This window comes from Lates calcarifer, linkage group LG5 (genome assembly GCF_001640805.2).
Source record: "Lates calcarifer isolate ASB-BC8 linkage group LG5, TLL_Latcal_v3, whole genome shotgun sequence".
Taxonomy (NCBI): Eukaryota; Metazoa; Chordata; class Actinopteri; family Centropomidae; genus Lates; species Lates calcarifer.
Window position 1 is genome coordinate 10,682,512 of NC_066837.1, and position 22,707 is coordinate 10,705,218.

The window sequence follows — 22,707 nt, forward strand, 5'->3', positions numbered from 1 at the left end:
AATCAATATATATATATGATTTTTTTTAAACTCTGAAGTTTTGATATTGGTACTGACTTCAGCATCAATGTGGCTCAGCTAATGACTATCTAAAAGGAATGAAAAGCATGAATCATGCTACTACGTACTACATTACCACAGCATCCATGGTTTGTTTTTAGAGCCCATTCTCTTTGGCCTTGAAATTGAAATAGGAAAAAAATCATATGGACGCATACAAAGTTAAAAAGATTTATTAACAGCTCTTACCGTTCATCAGTCATTCTATCCTTCCATTTCTACATCTGTCTCTCCACTCATCTCCCTCTCATCTCTTGCTCCCTGTCCCTGACTTGTCCTTCCCGTCCTAATCCCTCTTTTTTCATCCTCCCTCATCCTCTTCTCATGCTCCTTAACAGTAAATATGTTTTGATGGAGATGCAATCGTGACCGCATTGCATATTCTACTAACATAATGATGATATGTTGTTAATTTACATATTTGGAAGGTTGCACATACATTAATACTGAACATATCTGTAAAATATTCACAGCCAACATGTTTGTTTTTTCAGCCACAACATCCAGCCTGAGAGCACAGTATCCACCTATACTGACTCCAGCATTATGAAACTGTCTTCTGGTTCTGTTTAGACTCACAGCTCTTGGTTCAGGTTGGAGAAAGGATTCTGGTCTGGTTTGATACAGAAAACTGACTTCAAACACAACCTGATTATTGGCATTGAACCAGCAGTTTAGTAGTATATGAACATAATTCTGTGGAGATGGGGTTGCTGCTTGGCAGCACCGAATTCACATACAGATTCTACTATCATCCATCATCCTCTATCAATATCTTTTTCCATCTTTCCATCTTTATTGCTGCTGCATTCCTCTGTCTTTGCTGTATGCCTGCTTTGTTAATTATTCTTAATCCCTTCCTTATCTCTCATTGCTTCTTAATCCCTCAGTTGCCTCCTCATTCCTCCATTCATCCTTCCTTATCGCATTTTCATCCACTGTAACTCCCTTTCATCCACCTGCAACTTTTCCATCATCCATGTGACATCTCTCTGTACTTAAGCCTGCCATCTCATGTCCCCAATCCTTCCCTCTCAGGTTTGTGAATATAATAGCTTTCTATGTGTGTTTCAGATGGCTTGGCTGACTGTATGGATCCAGACTGTTGTTTACAGCCATCCTGTCAGAACCAGTTATACTGCAAAGGGTCACCTGACCCAGGGGAGGTGCTCAGCCAGTCTCTCTCCTCATTGGCTCCTCAGCAGGTAAGGTTCAATTAGACAAATCAAATAAGATCAAGTGATATTTCATGGTACAGATTTATGTCACTTTTCAGTGTAGAAAAAACATCTATTTATTTTCTTTTATTTTCCTTAGGCTGCAAGGTCCTTCTACCAGCGCATTCACTTCCTAGTTGGTCCAGAATCTACTCATGTTATCACTGGAGACAGTCCATTCAATAGAAGGTAACTGTGTCTCTGTCTGTTTTTTGTTGTTTTTACCATAATATGATTAACCATAATATCAGCAGTTGCAGGTTGGGTTTGCTTTCTGTCTGGATGGTTGTAACAGAAAAAATGTGAGCAAGGCAGACATCACAATACAGGAACTGAAGCTCTGCTCTTTTCCTTGCCAAGAACCATTTCTGCCCACGTCTGCCTCAGACATAACATTCATTAAATATGATAAGAGAGGAAAGAGAGGGTGGCAGTCTGCAAAATATTGAGAGTGAAAGGCAAGGCTACTGACAGGGAAGAAACATGATGGCAATTCTGTTCAGCCATTTTTCTGCTTTTGTCACATTTTTTATGCTAGCCTGAATGTTTCATAAGAGCAGAGGGCCACAACCCTATAATAAAAATGTCCTGTATTTCCATAATGGAATGGACCTGCAACCTTATAATAAAAATGCTTTATTAGACAACCTTAAAACAGTATTGAGTTTGTGTGTATGTGTGTGTGTGAATGTGTGTGTGGGTGGGTGGAGGCTTTTAAAAATGGCTGTTTTACACTTAAAGGACAAAGAAATGTTTAATTTCTCCTTCAGCTAACTGTGACAAACTTAAAGGCCTAAGTACGTAACACTTGCAAAAGGAGACAAACTTCCACAGGGACAAATATTACTTAATTTCCCTGAGGGAGTCATCCCAAAGGGATCAATAAAATCTGTCTATTGTATGCACACAGGCTGAATTTGCACAGACCCGTTTTTAGGAGTAAACAGATAGTTACACAACATGGAGAACATGTAAACAGGTTTCTAAGCAGCATCATCAGTGTGATGCACACGCACACTTGACACACCAGAACACCAACACCATTCTTCCAAAACATGTTCCCTCGGTGTTTTGATGATGGTAGTGGAGAGCTAACAAATCTAACACGTCAGTCCAAAATCTCCCACTGTGAGCTGGTGGCTGTGAAGGTTACAGCATATGATTCACATCATTTTCATACTCATCAAACCATGTGGTGACTCCTTCTGGCCTATGGGTGGTTCTCCACTCATTTTTCAGCATTTTTTACTTTGTCATCTATCTGAGTTTGGCCCTTATGCATCACATCTGGCCAGTGTCTGGTATATTTTGATGGTGAGGAACAGGGTTTTCATACATAAATAATTGATTTCATCACAAACAGAATATTCAATGTAAGGCTCTGTGTCTTAATTTACATGCAGTGCATAGTACGCACTCACATAAAGGCCAACCCTGTGCCCTAGAAATAATGTGTATATAGAACTAAACTGCAACAGAAAGACATACTGATGTTCTATATATTAAATTATATATTTGCCAAGTCCCAAGTACGTGGATACTGAGCGTGAGTAAAATCAGTAACATGTTTTCTGCCAAAATATTTGATCTTACAGCACAGTATCCACCAGTATCCCAGCATTATGAAACTGTTGTCTGGTTCTCTTGGTTCAGGTTAGAGAAAGATCCTGGTTGGGTTTAATGCAAGTTCACAGTGACTCAGAGGTGGACTGGGGAAGAAAATCAGCCCTGGACTAATCCACTCCACCCTAATCAATATATTGTTATTTTTTTATCATGTTTTTATTACTATTTTTATATTAGATCTCTGTGCACAGAAATAATCCCACTGTGGTTTGGGAATACTTTATTCACAGACTGTAAAACCTGGGATAAATTCAGCCTGACTCAATTCGATTAGTCTCTTCTTTCATCAGTTTCAGAATGTTTCAGAGTTCAGTGATGGTCTAAATACTGGTTCTGGAGATGCATGGGTACAGGTGGTCAGAACAGTCAGGACTGATATTAACACTCGCTCAAACTGTTTTTATCAACACAAAAAAACACAAACTCACAAAGACAAAAATCAATACGTTAGTCGTTATTATTAAATCACTTGAATGCTTGAATGTGGCTCATAACAGTGCTGTGGTGTATACCAATACAAATGAGTGTGATGAGAATGTGCAGTCATGCTACAAGTGCTGTAGTAACATCAGTGTCCCATTACAGTCTGCTCTCATGGCTCAGCAGGTACCACCACAGTGGTTGTTTCAAATGATGCCTCTCTGCACTCTGCAGTTCCCCTCACACCAGAGTAATAGTGACAGTAAGAAAGGCTGTGGTGTCTATGTGAGTGTATTACTCTATGTTTGGTCCAGTTTTCCTGCACAGGTTTTGTCCAACAACAGGGTCTTGAGTCAGAGACAGCAGGCCGGTCTATTCTACTCTTGATAGCTCAATTTGCTGAGTTAACTACAGTGAAAATATGTGATGTAGACGATGTGCTGCCTTAATAACACTAACCTCTCCATCTTTCTCTCTCTTCAGCCTGGTGTCGATAATTCGAGGTCAGGTGTTGACAGCCGATGGAACACCTCTGATTGGAGTCAATGTGACGTTTGTTCACTATCCTGAACACGGATACACTGTAACACGCAAGGATGGCATGTGTGTATTCATTTATTATTTGTATTCGTACTCAAAATGTGTAACTTTCTGTTTTCCATGTACCAAAATTGTTTCCTCTGACCTTTCCTTCCTTTATTAAAGTAGATGTTATTCCCTCTGAGTTCACTAAATTTTTTAGAGTTTATGGAAAATAGAGCAATCAAAGACTAATAAGGTACAGGATTTTGTAGAAGTGGAAGAGAGATTATTTATCCAAGGCTGCCAGCACTCTACTATTGTTTACATCGTTTCAGATGAAATATACTGCACCCCATTGGGTTCTAATTGCACATCTGTAGCAGACATTAACTGAAATGTAAAACTGAGACAAACCAGGTGTGCATGGCTGTATTTCTTGGCACACTGTTAACATATATCTATAAATCAGGTCTGTCGGTGTCTCATGTTTGCAGTTCCAGTTTGGATGGATTTGTTTGTATCACAAATTGTACCAATCTTTCTGATCGTCACGTAGTCAAACTACAATAAACAGGATCAGCACACTTTGAAAAAAAAAATCTCTAAACCTGCTCAGAAATAGATGACAATTTTTTTTTCCATGTACAAACAATAACGTTTTTGAAGCTGCACTCAGGCTCAGCAGGTTCAATCATCATGGTTCTCATATCTCCACAACACTCAGTGTGTTTACATGCACTGTAAAAAACGGTTACTGTAAATCTACATATACATGAAGCAGATACACATTGAATCAACTTAAATCTTTCCTATCTTCCAGCCACTGCACTCCACTACTCTCCCTGATTGTAGTCTTTTGTCATGCACATGCACAAGCTCATAAAAACTACCCTTGAATATCAATGGCACCACTGACCACTACTGAAAATAACAATATGTGTCATTCCTTGCTAAGACATGTAATGACTATACCATAAACCTGTAAACAAAGAAAAAAAACATTGTAATTTGTGTCTATTGACTGTCATGATCACAAACATTTTGTAGCAAAAACTTTGATTCAACCTTTTTCATTGACATATTTCAGCCATATGAATACTGTAAATATACTGTAAATGGCACAGCACTATACGCACTCCTCTCTGACCCCATCCACTCCAGGCTCTGTCTTCAATCTCAAGCACATCAGCTGAAGATGTGTGATGTGTGTAGGAGTGTAAGTGTGAGACTCTTTTAAAATGCATTGGATTCACAAGGATGCAATCAATCACTGCAGAAAGAACACACACTCCAGTACTCACATCCACACACACACACACACACACACAGACATTCAAACACAGAAACACACTGAGAACAAAAGACATAGAAACACACACCCAACAACATATGGATATGTGATGATGTGCACTTTGCAGTATGTACACGCTCGTAGGGAAATGCATGTAAATTTGCAGAGGCACAAACACTCTCATAGAATTTAAATGAACCAATTACAGCTTCCCAGTTCAACATTTAAGAGCCAGTTTACTTTACAGCTCTTGAGGACAAATCCCCCTGTTACATGCTTCAGGAGTTTTAGGGTTAACAAAACTCAGTCAGGAAAGTTTTAATCAGCAGTTTAATAGAGTTGAATTATAATCACACTATTCTTCATCTGACAGCAGTGTTTTCCAGCACCACATTTTAATCAATAAAACACATTTACGTATTCATTTGATTGTTTGTTATTGATGTACTGCAGGTTCGATCTCTTGGCCAATGGCGGGGCATCTCTGACATTGAGTTTTGAGCGTGCTCCATTCATCACTCAGTACAGAACTGTGTGGGTGCCATGGAACGTCTTCTATGTGATGGACACACTGGTCATGAAGAAGGTGAGTGGAGTCACTGCTGTTTGTCCCAATATACTGTATATCTCTTATCATGGGGTCATGGACTGATGCCTGGCAGGCAAAAATGTTGATGCTACAGTTTTAAATGTTCCAGTTATTGATGTTCATGTACATTTGATGTTCATTTTTGCTTTTTTTTTTCTTCTACTGACTTATCAAGCATTTATTCAATTTATTCCCCACATAATTACTTGATTATTATGTAGAGCAGAATGACGCTAATGTTCTTTTTTATGTACACAATTTGTCTAACACTGACTCACTGGCTGACTCATGTGGCTATAAGGTGACAAATTCACTTCACGGTGAATGATACTAACACTCGTTATGTCTGGCTGATTCAGGAGGAGAATGACATCCCCAGCTGTGACCTGAGTGGTTTCGTCAGACCCAGTCCTGTCATTGTTGCTTCTCCTCTGTCTACATTTTACAGAAGTACATCTGAGGATGGCCCCATCATACCTGAAACACAGGTAAGAAATTCCCAGTCAGGGATCAATAAATTACATCTATTAATCTATATCTATCACAGTTTGCAAAAAACAGTCTTCTCCCATGAATCATAACTAAGTCAAATTTGAACAAATTGACTTAATACACATTTTAGACTCAGTGTGACTTACACAGTGTGTCCATCACAAACAAATGGCCATAAGTCCAGTTAGAAATCAGAGCAAATAAGATGCCAGCTTGAGAGTTTCTAAGTTTTCTTCTGGATCAGAGTAACTCCATCGATAGTTAGCAAAACAGAACCACAGACAGCAAATTAAGCATACATTAAAGGATGTCAGTTTGTCAAAGTATAAACAAATGTAGGCTAACATCAAAGGGCTTGTTCTTCCTGTGCCTGCATGGGTTCTCTCTGGGTACTCTGGCTTCTTCCCACAGTCCAAAGATGTGCAGGTTAAGCGGTGACTCTAAATTGGCCGTAGGTGTGAATGTGAGTGTGAAGGGTTGTTTGTCTCTATATGTCAGCTCTGTGATAGACTGGTGATCTGTCCAAGGTGTACCCCGCCTCTCAGCCAATGTCAGCTGGGATAGGAATAGAGGATAAGTGGTATAGATAATGGATGGACGTCAATGAAGGGCCAATGAAAAGGCACTCACATTAGCACTGTTGACACCACTGATATGAGATAAAGGTTTATGAAGTCAGAGAAAACTGCTGAATGTCAATTGATTTAACAGGTTTGGTCCTGGACAGACAGACACGGATAGAAACTAACACACACACACAGCGTTACCACAGCCCTGGAGTGGTTGTTTTTATAGGAAACTAGCGGTTTATGCACACACACACGGAGCTCCACCCTATGTACCGCCTCTAATTGCCTAAAGGCCTAATAGCACGTTTCTCTCAGGGGCAACTGAGGCTCATCATGAAGGAATGTTGTAATTGCTTACATATTACACCATGTTATCTTTGTGTGGTGTATGTGTATGTGCATGTCAATGAGTGTGTGTTACATGTAAGAGAAAGGGAAAGAAACAGGAGGACAGAGGTATATAGGCTGTGTGCGTGCAAGAGAGATTGAGAGTGGAATACAAAGAGAAGCAGTGGTGTGTGTGTGTGGTTCTTTATCGTCACATTGTGTTAACCAGTCCACAGAGGAAATGAAACAGATGACAGAACTCAATGTGTGTTTTTATATTTTTTACAGCCCTGAACCAGCGCTCCATAATTATTTTTTATTTGACGAATGTGTGTGTATGTGCCTGGCGACCGGCGACAGGGAAAGAGTGTGTGCTCAAAAAGAGAGTCTGCGTGATGTGTTTGAGGCAAGTGTGTGCATGTGTGTGTGTGTGTGAGAGAGAGTGCAGATCAAAAGCAAGTGAATGGAAAGCTGCTACTTAGCTTTTGGTGGAGCTGAGTCCATTAGAGAGGAGGGCAGTGAAAAGGGCAGTCTTAAAGGGGATGTAATGGATCTGTAATGAACACTAAATGCCTGGCTAATGAAAAGGCAATAGTGCAGTTGAAAAATGTAACACCGGAACAGTCAAAATGGATCATTCCCTGAGGAGCCTTTTTATACATATGTATATATAAATATTATATATATATTATCATACATAAATACTATATATCTTTGTGTGTGTGTTCTTAAATATTCCTCTAAATCTCCTTGAGGTCCATCTCTTGATCTCCTGATCTTCCTTAACTGAACTATGGGAATTTAAAAATCTCTTTTTAACTTTGAATTGTGATTTTGCAGAACCTGATGATCTACCTTTAGCATTTTACAGACAAATTATTCTCAGTCTGATTATTTCCCATTAGCTCAGCACTTGCCAAGGATGTCCATTCTCCCAGTTCTTTGCAACAGCAACAGATCCTCTCTCACTTCCACTTAAGTCAAACACACTACCTCTATATGCCGACAACCTCTTGCTTTATGTTAGTGACCCTATATCTAGTGGTCCTGCAATCCTGCAGTAGTAGTGGCTATAAATTACATTTCCAAAAAAAATCTAATGTTTTCCCACAAATGACTTAGTCCTACAGATCCAACAGGAATCTTTGCATTTTTTTTTCTCAAGATGGTTTCAGATTTTTAGGAATACCACACACTCTTTTGCTCTTCTATTTGAAGCTAACTATTTTCCTCAAGTTTGCCAAACAAAGGCCGGTTTAGAGAGATGGTATAGTCTACTCTTTACTTTAGCTGGAAGAATACAATCAGTGAAGATGGCTATACTTTCCTGATTTATTTATTTGTTCCTGTGCTTGAAAAATCTGTCAACAAATCTGTAATTTCCTTTATTTGGAAAACAAGGCACCAAGGGTTAGTAATTGTGTTCTCCAAAGAGGCTGTTAGGCACATGGACTGAGCCTTCCTAACCTTATTCATCACTGCAGGGCTTCCAATATCCAAAAGGTACTATTTTGGCTCTGCCAGCCAAACAAAAACTGCTGTCTGGATAAGATACGCTCTTGCCACTCCTCATCCCTTTCAGCCCTAGTGGATTTCGCCCTGCCACTCAAACCCTCTCGTCTTACATCTAACCCTGTTGTGCTTTCCACCCTCAAAAGTTTTAATCAATTTCGCTGTCACTATAAACTCACAGCAGCTTCCATTCATGGTCTTATTCACAGAGATCGTCTGTTCCCCCACTTGACTCAACCTTTATACAGTGGAGTTTGAATGGTTTTATGTGTATGAAGGATATAAATACCAACAACATATTTCATAATTTTGACAACCTGTGTAGCAAATATGGCCTCCCACATAAGAATTTCTTTCAATGCCATCCTCAAAAATATCCCTGCAATTCCATGTTTATGTCCATACTCTGTACTGCCATCAGTACAGAGTGTAATATCATTTTCTGACAGTATTCTACACATGCTGCAGTGCCACCCGTCGAGTTTCTAGTACTACTACTTGACAACCTCTCTACATGGGACCCAGGAAGCTTCCCCAATTTGACCCTTACTATTTCTATGGCTTTGTTAGTCATTTTAGCTCAGTGTGACAGTCCCTACTGTGTTTTGCTGCTATTTCCAGTCATATTTCATTTCTCCTCTCCTCTGCTTCCTCTTTCACTGTGTATGTCTTAGCACCCCCACCCCCACATGGAGTAGAGCAGAGAGAGAGGTTGGCAACAACAGTAAAAGCTTTACCTCTAAAACCAAAGATGGACAGACGTCAACCCCAAACCGTCCAGCCAAAATATCAGCAATTTTTACCACTGTCACCCAATCTGGTGATAGCAGCTGTGCTGCTATTACAGCTACACCCCTCGACAAGCATAGGAGGACAGACTTTGACGCATCTCGGTCGTCAGAGGGGAAAATATTCCTCCTGGGAATATGACTCCTTTAAATGTTTGTTCAGGTCCAAATGTTCTGTATGGTTGTTATTTAAAAGCACTGTCATTTCAAAGGCAGAGGAGGAGAAACATTATTAACAAACCATCCAGTTTTTATCTGTATAGAATAAAAAAAAAAAAAAAACAGAGGCCCCACCCCCCAAAGCTCCATTGTCGACAGTGAGAGCCCCCCTGAGGACCGCCTACCCTCCCAAAGCAGTCAACCTAAGGGAAACACTGCTCTCATCCTTTACAGCAGCTCATTCTGTCTTTTCTTCTTGGGCAACAAACAAGAAATAAAAATGAATTTAAAAAATATCTAGAGAGCAATGAGTGGGTTGTGGATGGGCAAGTAGCATTTGCCAATTTGGTACAATAATAGTGGCATTTCAGTTCATTATAATATGAATGGACAAGTGCAAAGCGTGGCATCAGTTTAATTCTACTGGTTGATTTTAAGTAGCCTAATGTGATTACGTTGTGGGTAGTTTGACCTCCCTGTTGACATATGCATACTTTAACAGAGAAGATGATATGTCACTTGACAGTAAGAGTGAGCAAAGTGCCAGATTCACTGAATGTTTCAAGTCTATATTCTGTTTTACTTGTGTAACTACACTTATAGTGTATTTGCCTCTGAGCACTGCAGAAGCGCAGGTGACTTATAGCTCAATACTGTGCCTGAACACATTTTGTGTTGGCACAAAGAGAGCATGAAACTGCTGCTCCTCTGCTAACGTGCTGCTCATGCTAATCCTCCAGTGTAGACACAGTGCTGGGGCAGGATGATATACCCACTGTTCATAGTATATTAATTATTTTGTTTGATACTGCAAAGGCCAAGCCAAATTCTGCATCTCAAAGTGAATTCAGTAATATTTATTTTGTCATATATTTACTTTTATGCCTAGATTTCCACAATTTTGTTGTACTTTACTGTACAGTGACAAGAAAGCCTATTCTATTCTAGATAAAATGACGGTAGTATCTTTTTTCTATAGACCACCAGAAAACTTAAGTATTGACACAGCTGTTTTGCCAGAGCCTGATAGTTTTGTCTCAGGAGACGTCTTGTAGTGGTGAATCTTAGTTCTTGTGCTTAGGCACATAATTTGGTAAAGCCAATGAATCAGGAGTTAAAGGTATAATACATAACGTCGTCTTAAAAATGCACAGGATGGTTCTATGTTTGCTTTTCTCTCTTCCGAGCATTCTCACTGCAAACACTACTGGCAGACCCATGGAACTGTGCGCCAATTTAGCAGTGCATTTCCTATGAATATGATGCTTCAGATACCAATTGAGACAGTGAAATAGCATTAGGTTCTAATATGTTTTTTGTGTCATTTTATCTCTCTGCAGGTTTTACAAGAAGAAACCTCAATACCAGGCAGTGATCTAAACCTGATCTACCTGAGCTCCAGAGCTGCAGGATATAAACCAGTCCTCAAAGTCACCATGACACAGTCAGTAATACCTTTCAACCTGATGAAGGTGAGACAAGTCAGCTAATCAGCATCAGTGCACCATATCAGTGCAATTCCAACCTGACCTGCCATTTGGTGACCTTTGTTTCTGGTGCTCTTACTCCAGGTTCACCTGATGGTGGCAGTGGTGGGTCGCCTCTTCCAGAAATGGTTCCCTGCCCAACCAAATCTATCCTACACCTTTATCTGGGACAAAACAGATGCTTATGGACAACGTGTCTATGGACTGTCTGAGGCAGTTGGTGAGTTTGCTTCTAACAGCAAAGCCTAACAGAGAATAAGCAGCAATTAAAGCACGATCAGATCTAATTTTCCAATTCTTCCTTGAAGTACACACAATTTATCCAAGTACAGAGGGGCCTGGAAATGTGTCAAGAGCATAACTTTAAAATCAATTCTAAACATGATGGAAAGCCAGACTACTATAATGTGAGATCTGCAATGTGTTTTTGTGAAAACTCTCACAGCAGAGTTTTGTGTGTCACCTGAAATTAAGGCTACGAACCTGCAAGATGCAATTAAGCACACAAACAGTTGGAGAAAAATAGTATATCACGATGTGAACTAAGGTTGGCAGCACACTCTGAACAAACAACAACCATGGCAGAATCTTTTAAGATAAAGTAAGAGGTGCCACTTTTTTCTGCCATAGATTCAATATAAGCCATATAGTGATTTTCTAAAGTGTTGCCCTTAAGTCAGCAATAATTCAGCTCTGATCTGACCCCTAGTGGATATATTTTCTAGTAGTCCAGTCTGCAGGCAAGTATATAACATTAGTATATCACAAGGCTTGCAGTTCTGTACTCATGAAGTAGTGGGTTGGTGTAATTTAAGGTAATATTGTTACAAAAGATATTGGCAATTCATTATACATTTCTGGTTCCATTTCCATTTCATTCTTATCCTGTGGACAGCTGACCAGCTGTAGGCAATAACTTGAATGAATTGAGATATTTTTGTGCCTACAGTTTTGTAGGTCAGTGTCTCTGAATCATCATGTTAACATGATCACTTTAACTGTTACCCTTTCTGTAATCCAGGGGTCAAAGGAACAAACACCATGGGATTTATTGGAAATAATGATAATAGGAGTAACAGTGTATGACACAAGTGGAGATCAAATGTATACAACAATTGAATTGCACCACTTCATCACATAATAACTCGTGGTCTGCATTGACTATTAAAGTTTGACAACATAGTGTGCACAGTAACTGTGGAGAGGGGGGATTTTCCTCCAGTGCAGACTTCTCCTGAACATATATAAAACTGGAGACAGCTACAGCTAAGTTCAAATAGGTTTTGCAGAGAGGCTTTGACAGGGAAATGGCTTGGACATAATGGGCATGCTAACCCCTCTGACACCTTTACGAGGGACAAGTCCAGCAGACGTACTTTTTAGTGAGTTATTACTTCTGGTAGCCCGGCTTAATGGGTTGAACATAAAGACAATTTACTGCTATGTTTTGTAACACTTCTGAAATGGGTGCTCATAAGTTATAATAAGATAGCCTTAACACAAGAATATTTGTAGTGTATGTCTGGCAACTGCTGAAATCAAAGCTGAGGTACAAATGTAGAAGAATTCACCAGTAGGCAACTGCACAGCTGCATCTGCTGGCACTCACTTGAGTTTTTCCATTGATTTTGTATATATACATTGTGCCTGAAGCAGCCGGAAAAGAATCATCTGTGAAGAATGGCAGAGCATCTTTCCACCAATTTGTGCAAGACAAATTTTTATCATCGTAAATAAAGATGGACACACAAAAAAATATAAAAGACTTCAATCTTATTAGTAAAGGGTGTCCTGACCTTCTGTTTTTCAAATGAATTGGCTTCATTCTTCTCAGGCTTTGGTTAAAAACAAATAAAGATATATTAAATGGACAGGATTTATAATAACATAACATCTTAGTGATATTGAGCAGGGGTGTACTCTGTTCTGTTGTTTACTGTAACTGTCTTGTCAACTCTTTTCTCATTCATTGTCTTGGCATCAAGCTGTGGAAAAAATCAAGTCATTCATAAAGTCATATCAAAAAGTTTTATATTTCCTTTGTTGAAATGTTCCCAGCAGCAGAGTGCAGTATATCACGTGTCCAAAACTCAGTTAAAACGCATAGGTTCAATTTGAAAGTTAATGTGTCTTTAGTTTTAATTTAGAGACAAAAACTTACATCTTTTTCTTTTAGGTAATAAAGCAAAAGGAGAGTGTGAGCTAGTTAACAAAGAAGGAGTGGGACTGATCTGATGTTCGATATACACTTATTCAGTCTTCCATAGGTCACAGATTAATCCCACCTCTCCTGAATTCCAGATCTAGGACAATTTGAGTTTTTAATTTTAGGACATCTGTGTTTTATTGTGTAAAATATATTCCTTTTCTTTTTCTTGCCAAAAAGAACACTGATGGGTGTTTTTTGCCTTAAAGGACAGTCTCTCAGTCATCGTCGCTCAGTAACCATGACATGATATGATATAAACCACAAACCTCTTTAAGACAGAGTTTGAAGTAGGGAGAATGAATGAATGGTCTCACAGGCCCAGACAGAGATTAAAAACAGACACAGCGGGTGTAGAAGTATAGAAGTGTATCTGCTGTCTGTGGTCCTTGATAATGACCAGCCAAACAAAGAATGCGTTGCGTTAGGTTAACGCAAGCAAACTTTGACAATTACAACAACGCTGATAACTAATCACACAATCAGAGTGATTGACAGCTGGGTTTCTAGCACATTTGGGAACATGAGAAATAAAGAAATGAAGAGACAAAAAAAGCGAGGGCCTTATTCAAATAGATATCGAGAGTGACCAGAGAGACCAGCATTGTTTCAACTTACAAAACAGATTTACTCAGGTTCAGTCAAATCTAAACTTTAACGCAGCTATAATTTACAGGTTTATCATAACACTGTATCAAATGCAGAGAATTATCATCCAAATCTGCTGCTTCCCATGGGCTTTGCAGAGTTTTATAATGAGTTTCAGCACATAGTTTGGCCCACAACTTAACTGTTGGCTCACTCTCTCCACTCTCTAAATGTGGTTTACACAGTCATAGTTACACAGTTTCTGGTGAACATAGTGGAGAATTCAGCAACAAAAGAACCGGATATTTCCCTCTGGAGTTGGTAAAGACCAAAAACAGAGCTAAAAGACTTAGATTCATCATGTGGACATGTGTGGTGGTTTCTTGTCTTGTTTCTACTGCCCCAAACCAGCCATAAATAATGACTTCTCTCAGGTTTAAACAACATAGTTATCTTCTTGAATCAGCATGTGATTTAATGAATTTTTCTAAACCTATTGCAGACCAGAACCCACCAGCCCTTCCTCCATTCCTTCAGTCCGCTTATTGTCATTCATTTCTTCCCCTTGTACCTTTTTTTCTTCTGATATGGTTGGATATGGTTTCTCCTCCATATAATCATAGAAACACAAAAACATGTACAGGCAGAAAGCAGAAATGCAGTGAGTTCTGTTGATTTTTTGTGCTAACAACGGATGATTAAATAGAGGAATGGATATCATAATAAAGTAATATCATAGCAAATGAAACGTAGGGAAAAAAGTCTATAACATTTACAGTTATTCCAGAGATTTCTGCTTGGCAGAATTTAATGTCAGTATTTATTTTCATTTAGCAAGACTGATATTTTTCAATAGGACTGTTCTCATGAGCCTGCTTCATGTACTGAGGATGTGATTTTTAGATTAGATTTTTACCTTTAATTTGGAGATGGATGTGTGGCTTAACTGAGGAAAATACTGAATGTTTCTGCAAAAATGCTATTGTAGCTTCCTTTTATAGTCTAGTAATTGTGTTATTTCTTTAGCTTAATCACCTTTTCTGACTTTACTCACTCTTACCAATGAACCATTAATTACATCCTATTGGAATATTTTTCATGTTATATTTTGCCTCATCATTACCCATGTTAATTATTGGTAATCAGTGCACCTATCATGACATTGTTACACAGCTAAAAGGTTGCACATTTTTGTGCCATGATTCTATAATTACTTTACTGAGTAGATGATAATTACTGTAAAATATAGTTAACACATCCAATGTGGCACCTTTGCTTCTCTTTCTTTTTCTCCCTCTTTTACATCCCTCCCCTCTACTTTTACCTTTGTCCTGCCTCCTCTCTCATCACATTCCTTTTCTCCCCCCTAAAGATCTTTGTTTCTTCTTCTGTATTCTTCTAAATTAAATACACACACTGCTGTTGTGGCCGCCAGTTCACACATTGGAGGCACGTGTGTGTGTGTGTGTGTTGATTTGGTGAGTCCCACCCTTGACGTCACAGCGTTGTACCTCACAGAGACAGGCAGAGAGGCCTGACAAGTAGTATCTCAATGCAAGGAACAAAGTCAAAATTTTTGTGTGTGTGAGAGAGAGAGCAAGATAGAGAGAGAGAGAGAGTATGTGTATTGGGTTAGAGAATGAAGGCCCCTCATGAGCTGGGAGCAGGAGTCAGTGGATGTTAGAAAAGCGGACAGATGAGGTTAACTCCACGGTTCACTGTGTTCTCAGACCCGCTGTCTGTTTGCTTTGGTCCGAATGACGGAAATTTTCCTATTCGGTTTGGTTTGAACTAAGCACAGTCAAAGAAAAGAGTTGAATAACTGGCCTTGTCCTGTGTGTGTGTGTGTGTGTGTGTGTGTGTGTGTGTGTGTGTGTGTGTGTGTGTGTGTGTGTGTCTGACAGTGTCGGTGGGGTTTGAATATGAGTCCTGCCTCGACCTCATCCTGTGGGAGAAGAGAACGGCCATTTTACAAGGCTACGAGCTGGATGCTTCCAACATGGGAGGGTGGACCCTGGATAAACATCACATCCTGGACGTACAAAACGGTAAGTGTAATAACATGACAAATACTGCAGCTACACGTTCATACTCTCATATAATGTCCACACTGCAAGATGATGAAACATAATACTAATAATTCTCTCTTTTTTGATTTACCCCAAAACAAAAAATTGACAGCTGAAGGTTTTAGCATTTCACTTTGCACTGAAACATGAACATACATATTCTCTCTCTCTCACTGTCACAACCTCCTCCACATCATTACCTGGTTAATTACACTGTATGTCCAAGAATGAGAGAACAACGCTAACAGCAGTTTAAAAGTATGTTAATCTCAGCAGTTGTCAGACTGATTGTTGTCATGCAGGCTTTGGTTGACGGAGCAGAGGAAAATTGTGTGTGTGTGTGTGTTGTGTGTGTGTGTGTGTGTGTGTGTGTGTGTGAATTCCTTGTTGGCCTCTTGGATTTGTTCCAGCTGCCCAGTGGTATTTTTGGTCTTTCATCCCTCTCTCTCTCTCTCTCCCTTTCTCTCACTCACTCATGCACTGTTTTGGTTTCTCGTATCATTCACCGTTATTGCAGATCTGTATTTATCTCCCCTCCCATGTCATTCCTCCTCTCTTTGCTCTCTTGTTTTTGTCTTGCAGCACATTGTTATATTCTTGTCTTTTATTGTGTCTGTTTACTCTGTCTTTGAATATGTGATCAGAAAAGTCTCTCTTCTGCGTCTTTTCATCATAAACTACAGTCGAATTCACTAGAAACAACATCTACAGTAATGCTGCCCACATTAATGAACATGTTCCATGTAGAAATGTATAGCATATGTAAATATGTTATAGTTTTTCCCACAGTGTACCACTCACTGTTGATGTTAATGTCCATGTGAGTTTCTTTCTAAAAAACAGAAGAAAATGAATTTTTTTTCTTCTGATTTTTTTTTTTCTTTTTTAAAGAAGCAGCATTGAAACTGGAAATGTCACTGCGACATTCCACCACCACTGTCTTTGTTTGTGCTGTGATTTGAAGAGTTGGAGACCTTCCATGTCAGAGATAACAAGAACAGGCAGAAATATGAAGGACAGAACCAACTGAAAGACTAACATTACAGTGAAAATGTAATGCTAACCCTAACCCTTTTAAACCTTAATCAACTATGCACAAATTCATCCATCCATCAAGATCCAGATTGCTCCTAGATTTCAACTTTGAACTTATATAGACAGATGAATAAATTTAAGCTCTTAAGTTTGGAGGTCTTTCTTTTTTTTTAAAGAAAAACACAATCATGATATTTTTTTGTACTGAAACCCTCCTTGAAACATGAAATATTGACTCAAATCATCTTAGAAACACAACCATCACTTTTTTATGGAAAAGTAGCCCCCAAACCTTTTGTATCATGTGCCTCCATACAAGCCAGTAAAAAAATAATAATATAAAAATAAAAGCCGCACCACCCCACTTCCCTCACTGACTCATAAACTGATAAATTCCTTTTTTATTGAGAAAACTTATAAACTGAGCCAAGGAGAATTTTGTTACCAACAAAAAAAAAAAACAAAACAAAATGAATACAGTAAGCTGCATCTCTCTCATTAGTTTTTATTATGAAAATGCAAGTTTAACTCCAACTGCTAGAGGTTGTCATCAAAGAGCCTCATCTATTTTTTGTTTCTTCTATCTCGGCATTTACCTCCTGATCTTTCAATTTCTCTGTTTCAAACCAGGGGTGGTTGTTTGGAGCTTCTCTTGTACAACATGTCACAAAATTTGAAATTTGTGATTTGATGTAAAAACTACAGTTAACGATGTGGAATCACATGAATCCGCATTCAATCTGAGCTTGCAAACAGCAATGGTGTTTTGTTTGACTCTGACAGCTACCTTTTGGTGAAAATCCTTCACACTGCTCACTAACACAAGTCTTTTATTTGTGGTGGAAGACTGAGATTTCTCTGGGCTGCCTGCCTTTCACTTTAAATACTAAGAAGGTTGTTGTGTCGGACTCACGTCAGGGGACATACTTGGCCAGATTGTGGATTTCACTTTTTTCCTCTTTAAAAACTCAGATTTTTGTGTGTTCAGGATCAAGATTCCCAGAGTGGTGGTCCTGGACAGGTCCATACAAAAACATGCTGGACCTGATCTGATCCAAACACATGTATTTTGGTTTCATCAGACCAAAGAATGTACTGCCAGTATTCATCAGATTTCCTTTTATGGTCTTTGGCAAAGTTTAATCTGCAGTTTTGTGAGCAATGGTTTTCTTACTGGATGCTGTTTGTAGAGGTCGACTTTCTTCTATGTCCTTCACACTGTCTGATAAGTCATAGAAACACAAGTTTCCACTGATAATACTTGTGCCAAGTCAGACACTCTGTTTTTCAATACAAAGTTTCATAATCAATAGATTGTGCATTGTGTCATTTTCCAAGGCCAGCCACTGCACCATTGTTGGTAGTATTTCTCTTCTTGTACCCTCTAACCACTAGTGTCTCAGCCTATGTTCAGTATCCTGCTGATGATTTTGTACCCTTTCCCATCTTCATGAAGTCTCACAGTCTGGTTTCTCACTCATTCAGGCAGTTCCTAACTATGCGGAGCCATGTTGCGTCAGACATGTCCCAGGCCAAAACTGAGGAAGCTGTGGTGTTCACAGGTGTTCATGCAGTTAGGCTCAATTGGAAATCACAGGTGCAATATCATTTGTTGCAGTGATGAAAGGGAAACAGATTTTTGTCGCAGTGGTCACAGGTATGCTCACTTTTGTTGCACTGTGGGTGTATTTTGGGGGCCTATATTTTGAATGTAACCTGTGTAACCTCTTTCTTTTTAATTACACTATTTTACCGTATATTGATGAAGACTGAAAAGAGATTAATTTGCATTCAGATTTAATTTGCATTCAGATAGCCCACCTTTCTGGAACTGGTTTACATAAGAATAGATTCATACTTACATGTATTTTCCAGCTTTAAAGGCACTTTGACTTTATATAGCCCCCTCTCTCCTCCTTCCCCCTCCCTTCCTTGCCGTCCTCTATCTGTCACCCCATCCATCACATTGCTATTCATCCCTCTCTCCCTGCAGTTCTCTTGGGCTTTCAACACCTTGTCACCTGATTCAGTGTGTGTGTGTGTGTGTGTGTTGGTGAGTGAGTGTTTTTAAAATGCACATGTGATTTGTGATTTCCCGTCTATGTGCGTACTGGTCTCTGTAGGTGTGATTCTGTGTCTTGAAGGGACAGCGCTGCAGCGCACGATGTGTGTTTGTTCCTTGGAGACTAAAACACAGTGTATGGACATTAGAATAATCTTGTCCGTGTTTGTGAGGCAGCGAGAGCCCATCAAACACTCCTGTGGTGGTTTCTTTGTAGTCTGTCTTGTAGCTCCACTAATGATGTGGACGGGACAGCGTTCTAGATTTTACAAATAACATGCCTGTACAGTAAATGTTGACTTCTAACAGTCCTGCAGTGAGACACTCTTCAACAATTTCTTGTTCTGTGTTTTCGTGTTCACAGAGAGGACCACCTAGTTTGCTATTTACCGAATGTCTGATATTCAAATATGAATTTCATGAATTTTATCTTCACAGCATATCTGCAGATAAAAATGACAGCTGGGAGGCATTTAGTTTATAAATCAGCTGCTCACTTTCATGTTTAATAAGTCACATAATGTACGGTAGGTACTGGTGTCAGTCTGAGAGGCTTCAGATCATTTTCTGGCAGGATCTGGCACAAATTAAGCTCTGACCATGCGGACAAAGCATTTGAAACAAAACTGTCTTCACTTCAAAATTCACCCTTAACCCTTTTGCAAGTGCATAATCATTAACATTATTGAATGAATGATTATACAGCAGTTCCTTCCAAGACTAGATTAGATGAGATGAGGTGAGATTAGATTAGATTAGATTAGATTAGATTAGATTAGTTAGATTAGATTAGATTAGATTAGATTAGATTAAGAGTCCGGCATTGTGGTGCAGTGGTTAGCACTGTTGCCTCACAGCAACCTTTAAATCTCAGTTATCTCAACTTTTTTGTGCATTATCATGTTAAGTTAGTGTGGATGAATTTATCAGAAATCCAAGACGTGTAAACCATAATGAGATAACGTGGGTATTTTTCACATTTATTGTGGGAAAGAGAGACAGAGACCAAATGAGATAAACAGAGATTCAAAAAATACATATGAGGAGAGAGAGGAGAATGAGGGAGAAAAAGAGACACACACTGGATCTGAGTGCAGAGGATTGTCCACACTTTTATATACACACACACTCTCTCTCTCTCTTTCATCCAGTCTTATCTGAGTTGTTCAGCAGTTCAGCTCACTACTCAGTGCTCACAGATCACACAACACCAGTTCTGTGTGTGTGTGTGTGTGTGTGTGTGTGTGTGTGTGTGTGTGTGTGCGTGTGCGTGTGTGTGTGGAGGTGTTTCAGGGGCAGAGGGTTGACAAGTTGATCTGCCTCCCTGTGCATACACTGTGAGGATGTTTTCCAGTCAGGGTGTGTGTGATTTCCATTCAAGTGTACTTGTGAGTCTTTGAAGCTCATGTTTGTTGATGTATTCCCATACAGTATGAGTGTATGCGCAGAGAGACGGAGGCTGGGGGAGTATAAGTGTGTAAGCTGCCCGGTAAAGCACTGCACTGTATTATTCAGACACTGAGCAGGTCAGCCACAGTCATGGTGCTTTAGTGCTTTGCTCCAGAGAACATGAGAGAGAGTTGCTTTTTTCCTGGACATCGGATCAAATCAAAATCACTGCACCTCAAACAACTGTACATTTTTGTTTTTTTGTTTTTTTCTTTGTACACTGTCATGACTGGGTATGAGATATAAAAATTTCATGTTATGATTGTCCAGGCCAAAATTATAGCGATTAATTACATTATGAAAATATCCTTTAAACTCTTAAAAGGGCTCCAAAACACACTGAAATCACTTTACATTACATTTTGGTAAGAAACAAATGTTTTTATTGCATCACAGATAAGACACATCTTTTTTTTAATGAACATTCTTTTTAGTGAAAAACAAACAATCTTGAGGTAATAATAAATCATGAAGTCCCCCTTGCAAAAGTAATGGAAAACAAATAAAAATAGCAACTTTATACTATAATCTACATCAAATAAAATAGATTCTAATTGATTTAAACCGTTCCTTATGGGCTGTGGCCTAATTAATGTTATGGTTAATGTTGTAATGCTGTAATGCTGTAAAGTGTCGATTAGCTCCACTATGTTCTGAGACAGCTGAGCTTGTTGATGTTTAGCGACATAGCTAACGTTACCTGGTTAATGTTAGCTTAATTCACTGGTGACCAAAACAGCATCATAACATTTGAATTAATGTCAGCGTTAGCATAACTAAACTGACACTTTACGTTACTCAACACTACGTTGAGTAATTGAAAGTAAAATTAGTTAATTTTACTTGGAGACCCCGTCATCACAGAGCAAATGTGATATATTAAGTCAGTTTTCTTCTTTTGCCATATTTCAATTTCATTTTTAAGCTTGGAGAACGTAAATCTACACAGTTTTTACAGTGAAAAGATAGAAGATAAAAGATAAAAGAAACACAGAACAGAATTTTACATAAGAGAATTTCATTTCCTGCTTTAGAAGTAGTTGTTCCCTCTGGGGGTCCAAATTCCTAGGTTGGGTAATTGAGATTATTATTATTTTGTTAATTTGGTTAATTAATTGTATAGAGAGACTTCAGCGACGTGTGTCAAAAATTACCCAGGATGTGACAGAGTAACACAGAATATTTTGTTTTAATATTTATAACTAAACTTTTCACCTTGAAGGTCGGACACTTGACGAGCTTAATTTTGGTTCTGAAAGAACTTTCTTGTATTTTTCAAAAGTGAAGGAATAATTTAATGTCAGTAAGTCAAATGGCCAAACTGCTCAACCATTTATTTGCAATTTCTTCAACTTTCTCCTTTTCATCTCAATGGAATGCAAAGACTGCAGCGAACAGCATATAAGAGGAAACTGATAAGTCATTGACATATAGTAATGTAACCTTGTGTAGTCCATGTTAAATTAAATGATCTATAAATAAATAAATAAAGCAGGAACAGAATTGAAGAAGTCTCCTGGATGAGAGGTCCAGTTGCCCTTGCTTCACCCTTCTTGCATAGAGGCACAGATAAACTTGGGATATTTAATAGGCCACAGCTATAATAGGCTTTAGTTATGAAACTCACCCTCAACGCTCTGGGACCAGAGGACCAGAAATTCAGAGATCACCATCATACATCTTTATTTCCAAATATGTGGGCAATTAAACTGCAGAACATAAAGAAGAATTACAGAGGAATATTCAGAACAACCTTTAATTTACCTCGAGCTCGGGAAAATAGCTTTCTTCGGCCCTGAGTGAAAGAAAAATAATTTTCTAACCTGAAAGATGTACACGTGTACGTTTGTCCTTGGCCAAGAGGAACAATCTTTTTAAATCTTGCATGAGTGTATTCCACTGATTGGCTGAAGGTCATTCTTCATGCTGCCGACAACCCACAGTCATTATTCAGATAGTCTCATACATTATACATGTGCGTGAAGTATTATTTGACTGCCTTTAACACTCATTTATTCTGTGTGTGCATATGCGGCACACCGTCTATGACTGGATACAGATGTAGGACCCATAATTAAATCCCTCCTCAAAGAGTAGTTGTCAGCATAATGATGTGTATGCACGAGTGTACCTGTGTGTTGTGTGGATTCTAGTGCGCCATGAGTACTGTTTGTGTTGGTGTGTATGTGTGTGTGTGTGTGTGTAGTAGAGCCCCGACACAACAAGTCAACATTTGGCT

General features: G+C 38.9%; 1 protein-coding gene across 1 annotated transcript in view; it reads left to right on the forward strand.

Annotated features, from left to right (window-relative positions):
* Positions 1–22,707, forward strand: part of LOC108887372 (teneurin-3-like) — a 270,632-nt gene that overhangs the window by 203,021 nt on the left and 44,904 nt on the right. The window contains 8 exon segments of the mRNA XM_051070563.1: positions 1,135–1,265; positions 1,378–1,466; positions 3,807–3,926; positions 5,590–5,722; positions 6,085–6,213; positions 10,913–11,044; positions 11,144–11,279; positions 15,758–15,901. Of these exon segments, the coding sequence (XP_050926520.1) occupies positions 1,135–1,265; positions 1,378–1,466; positions 3,807–3,926; positions 5,590–5,722; positions 6,085–6,213; positions 10,913–11,044; positions 11,144–11,279; positions 15,758–15,901 (1,014 nt within the window).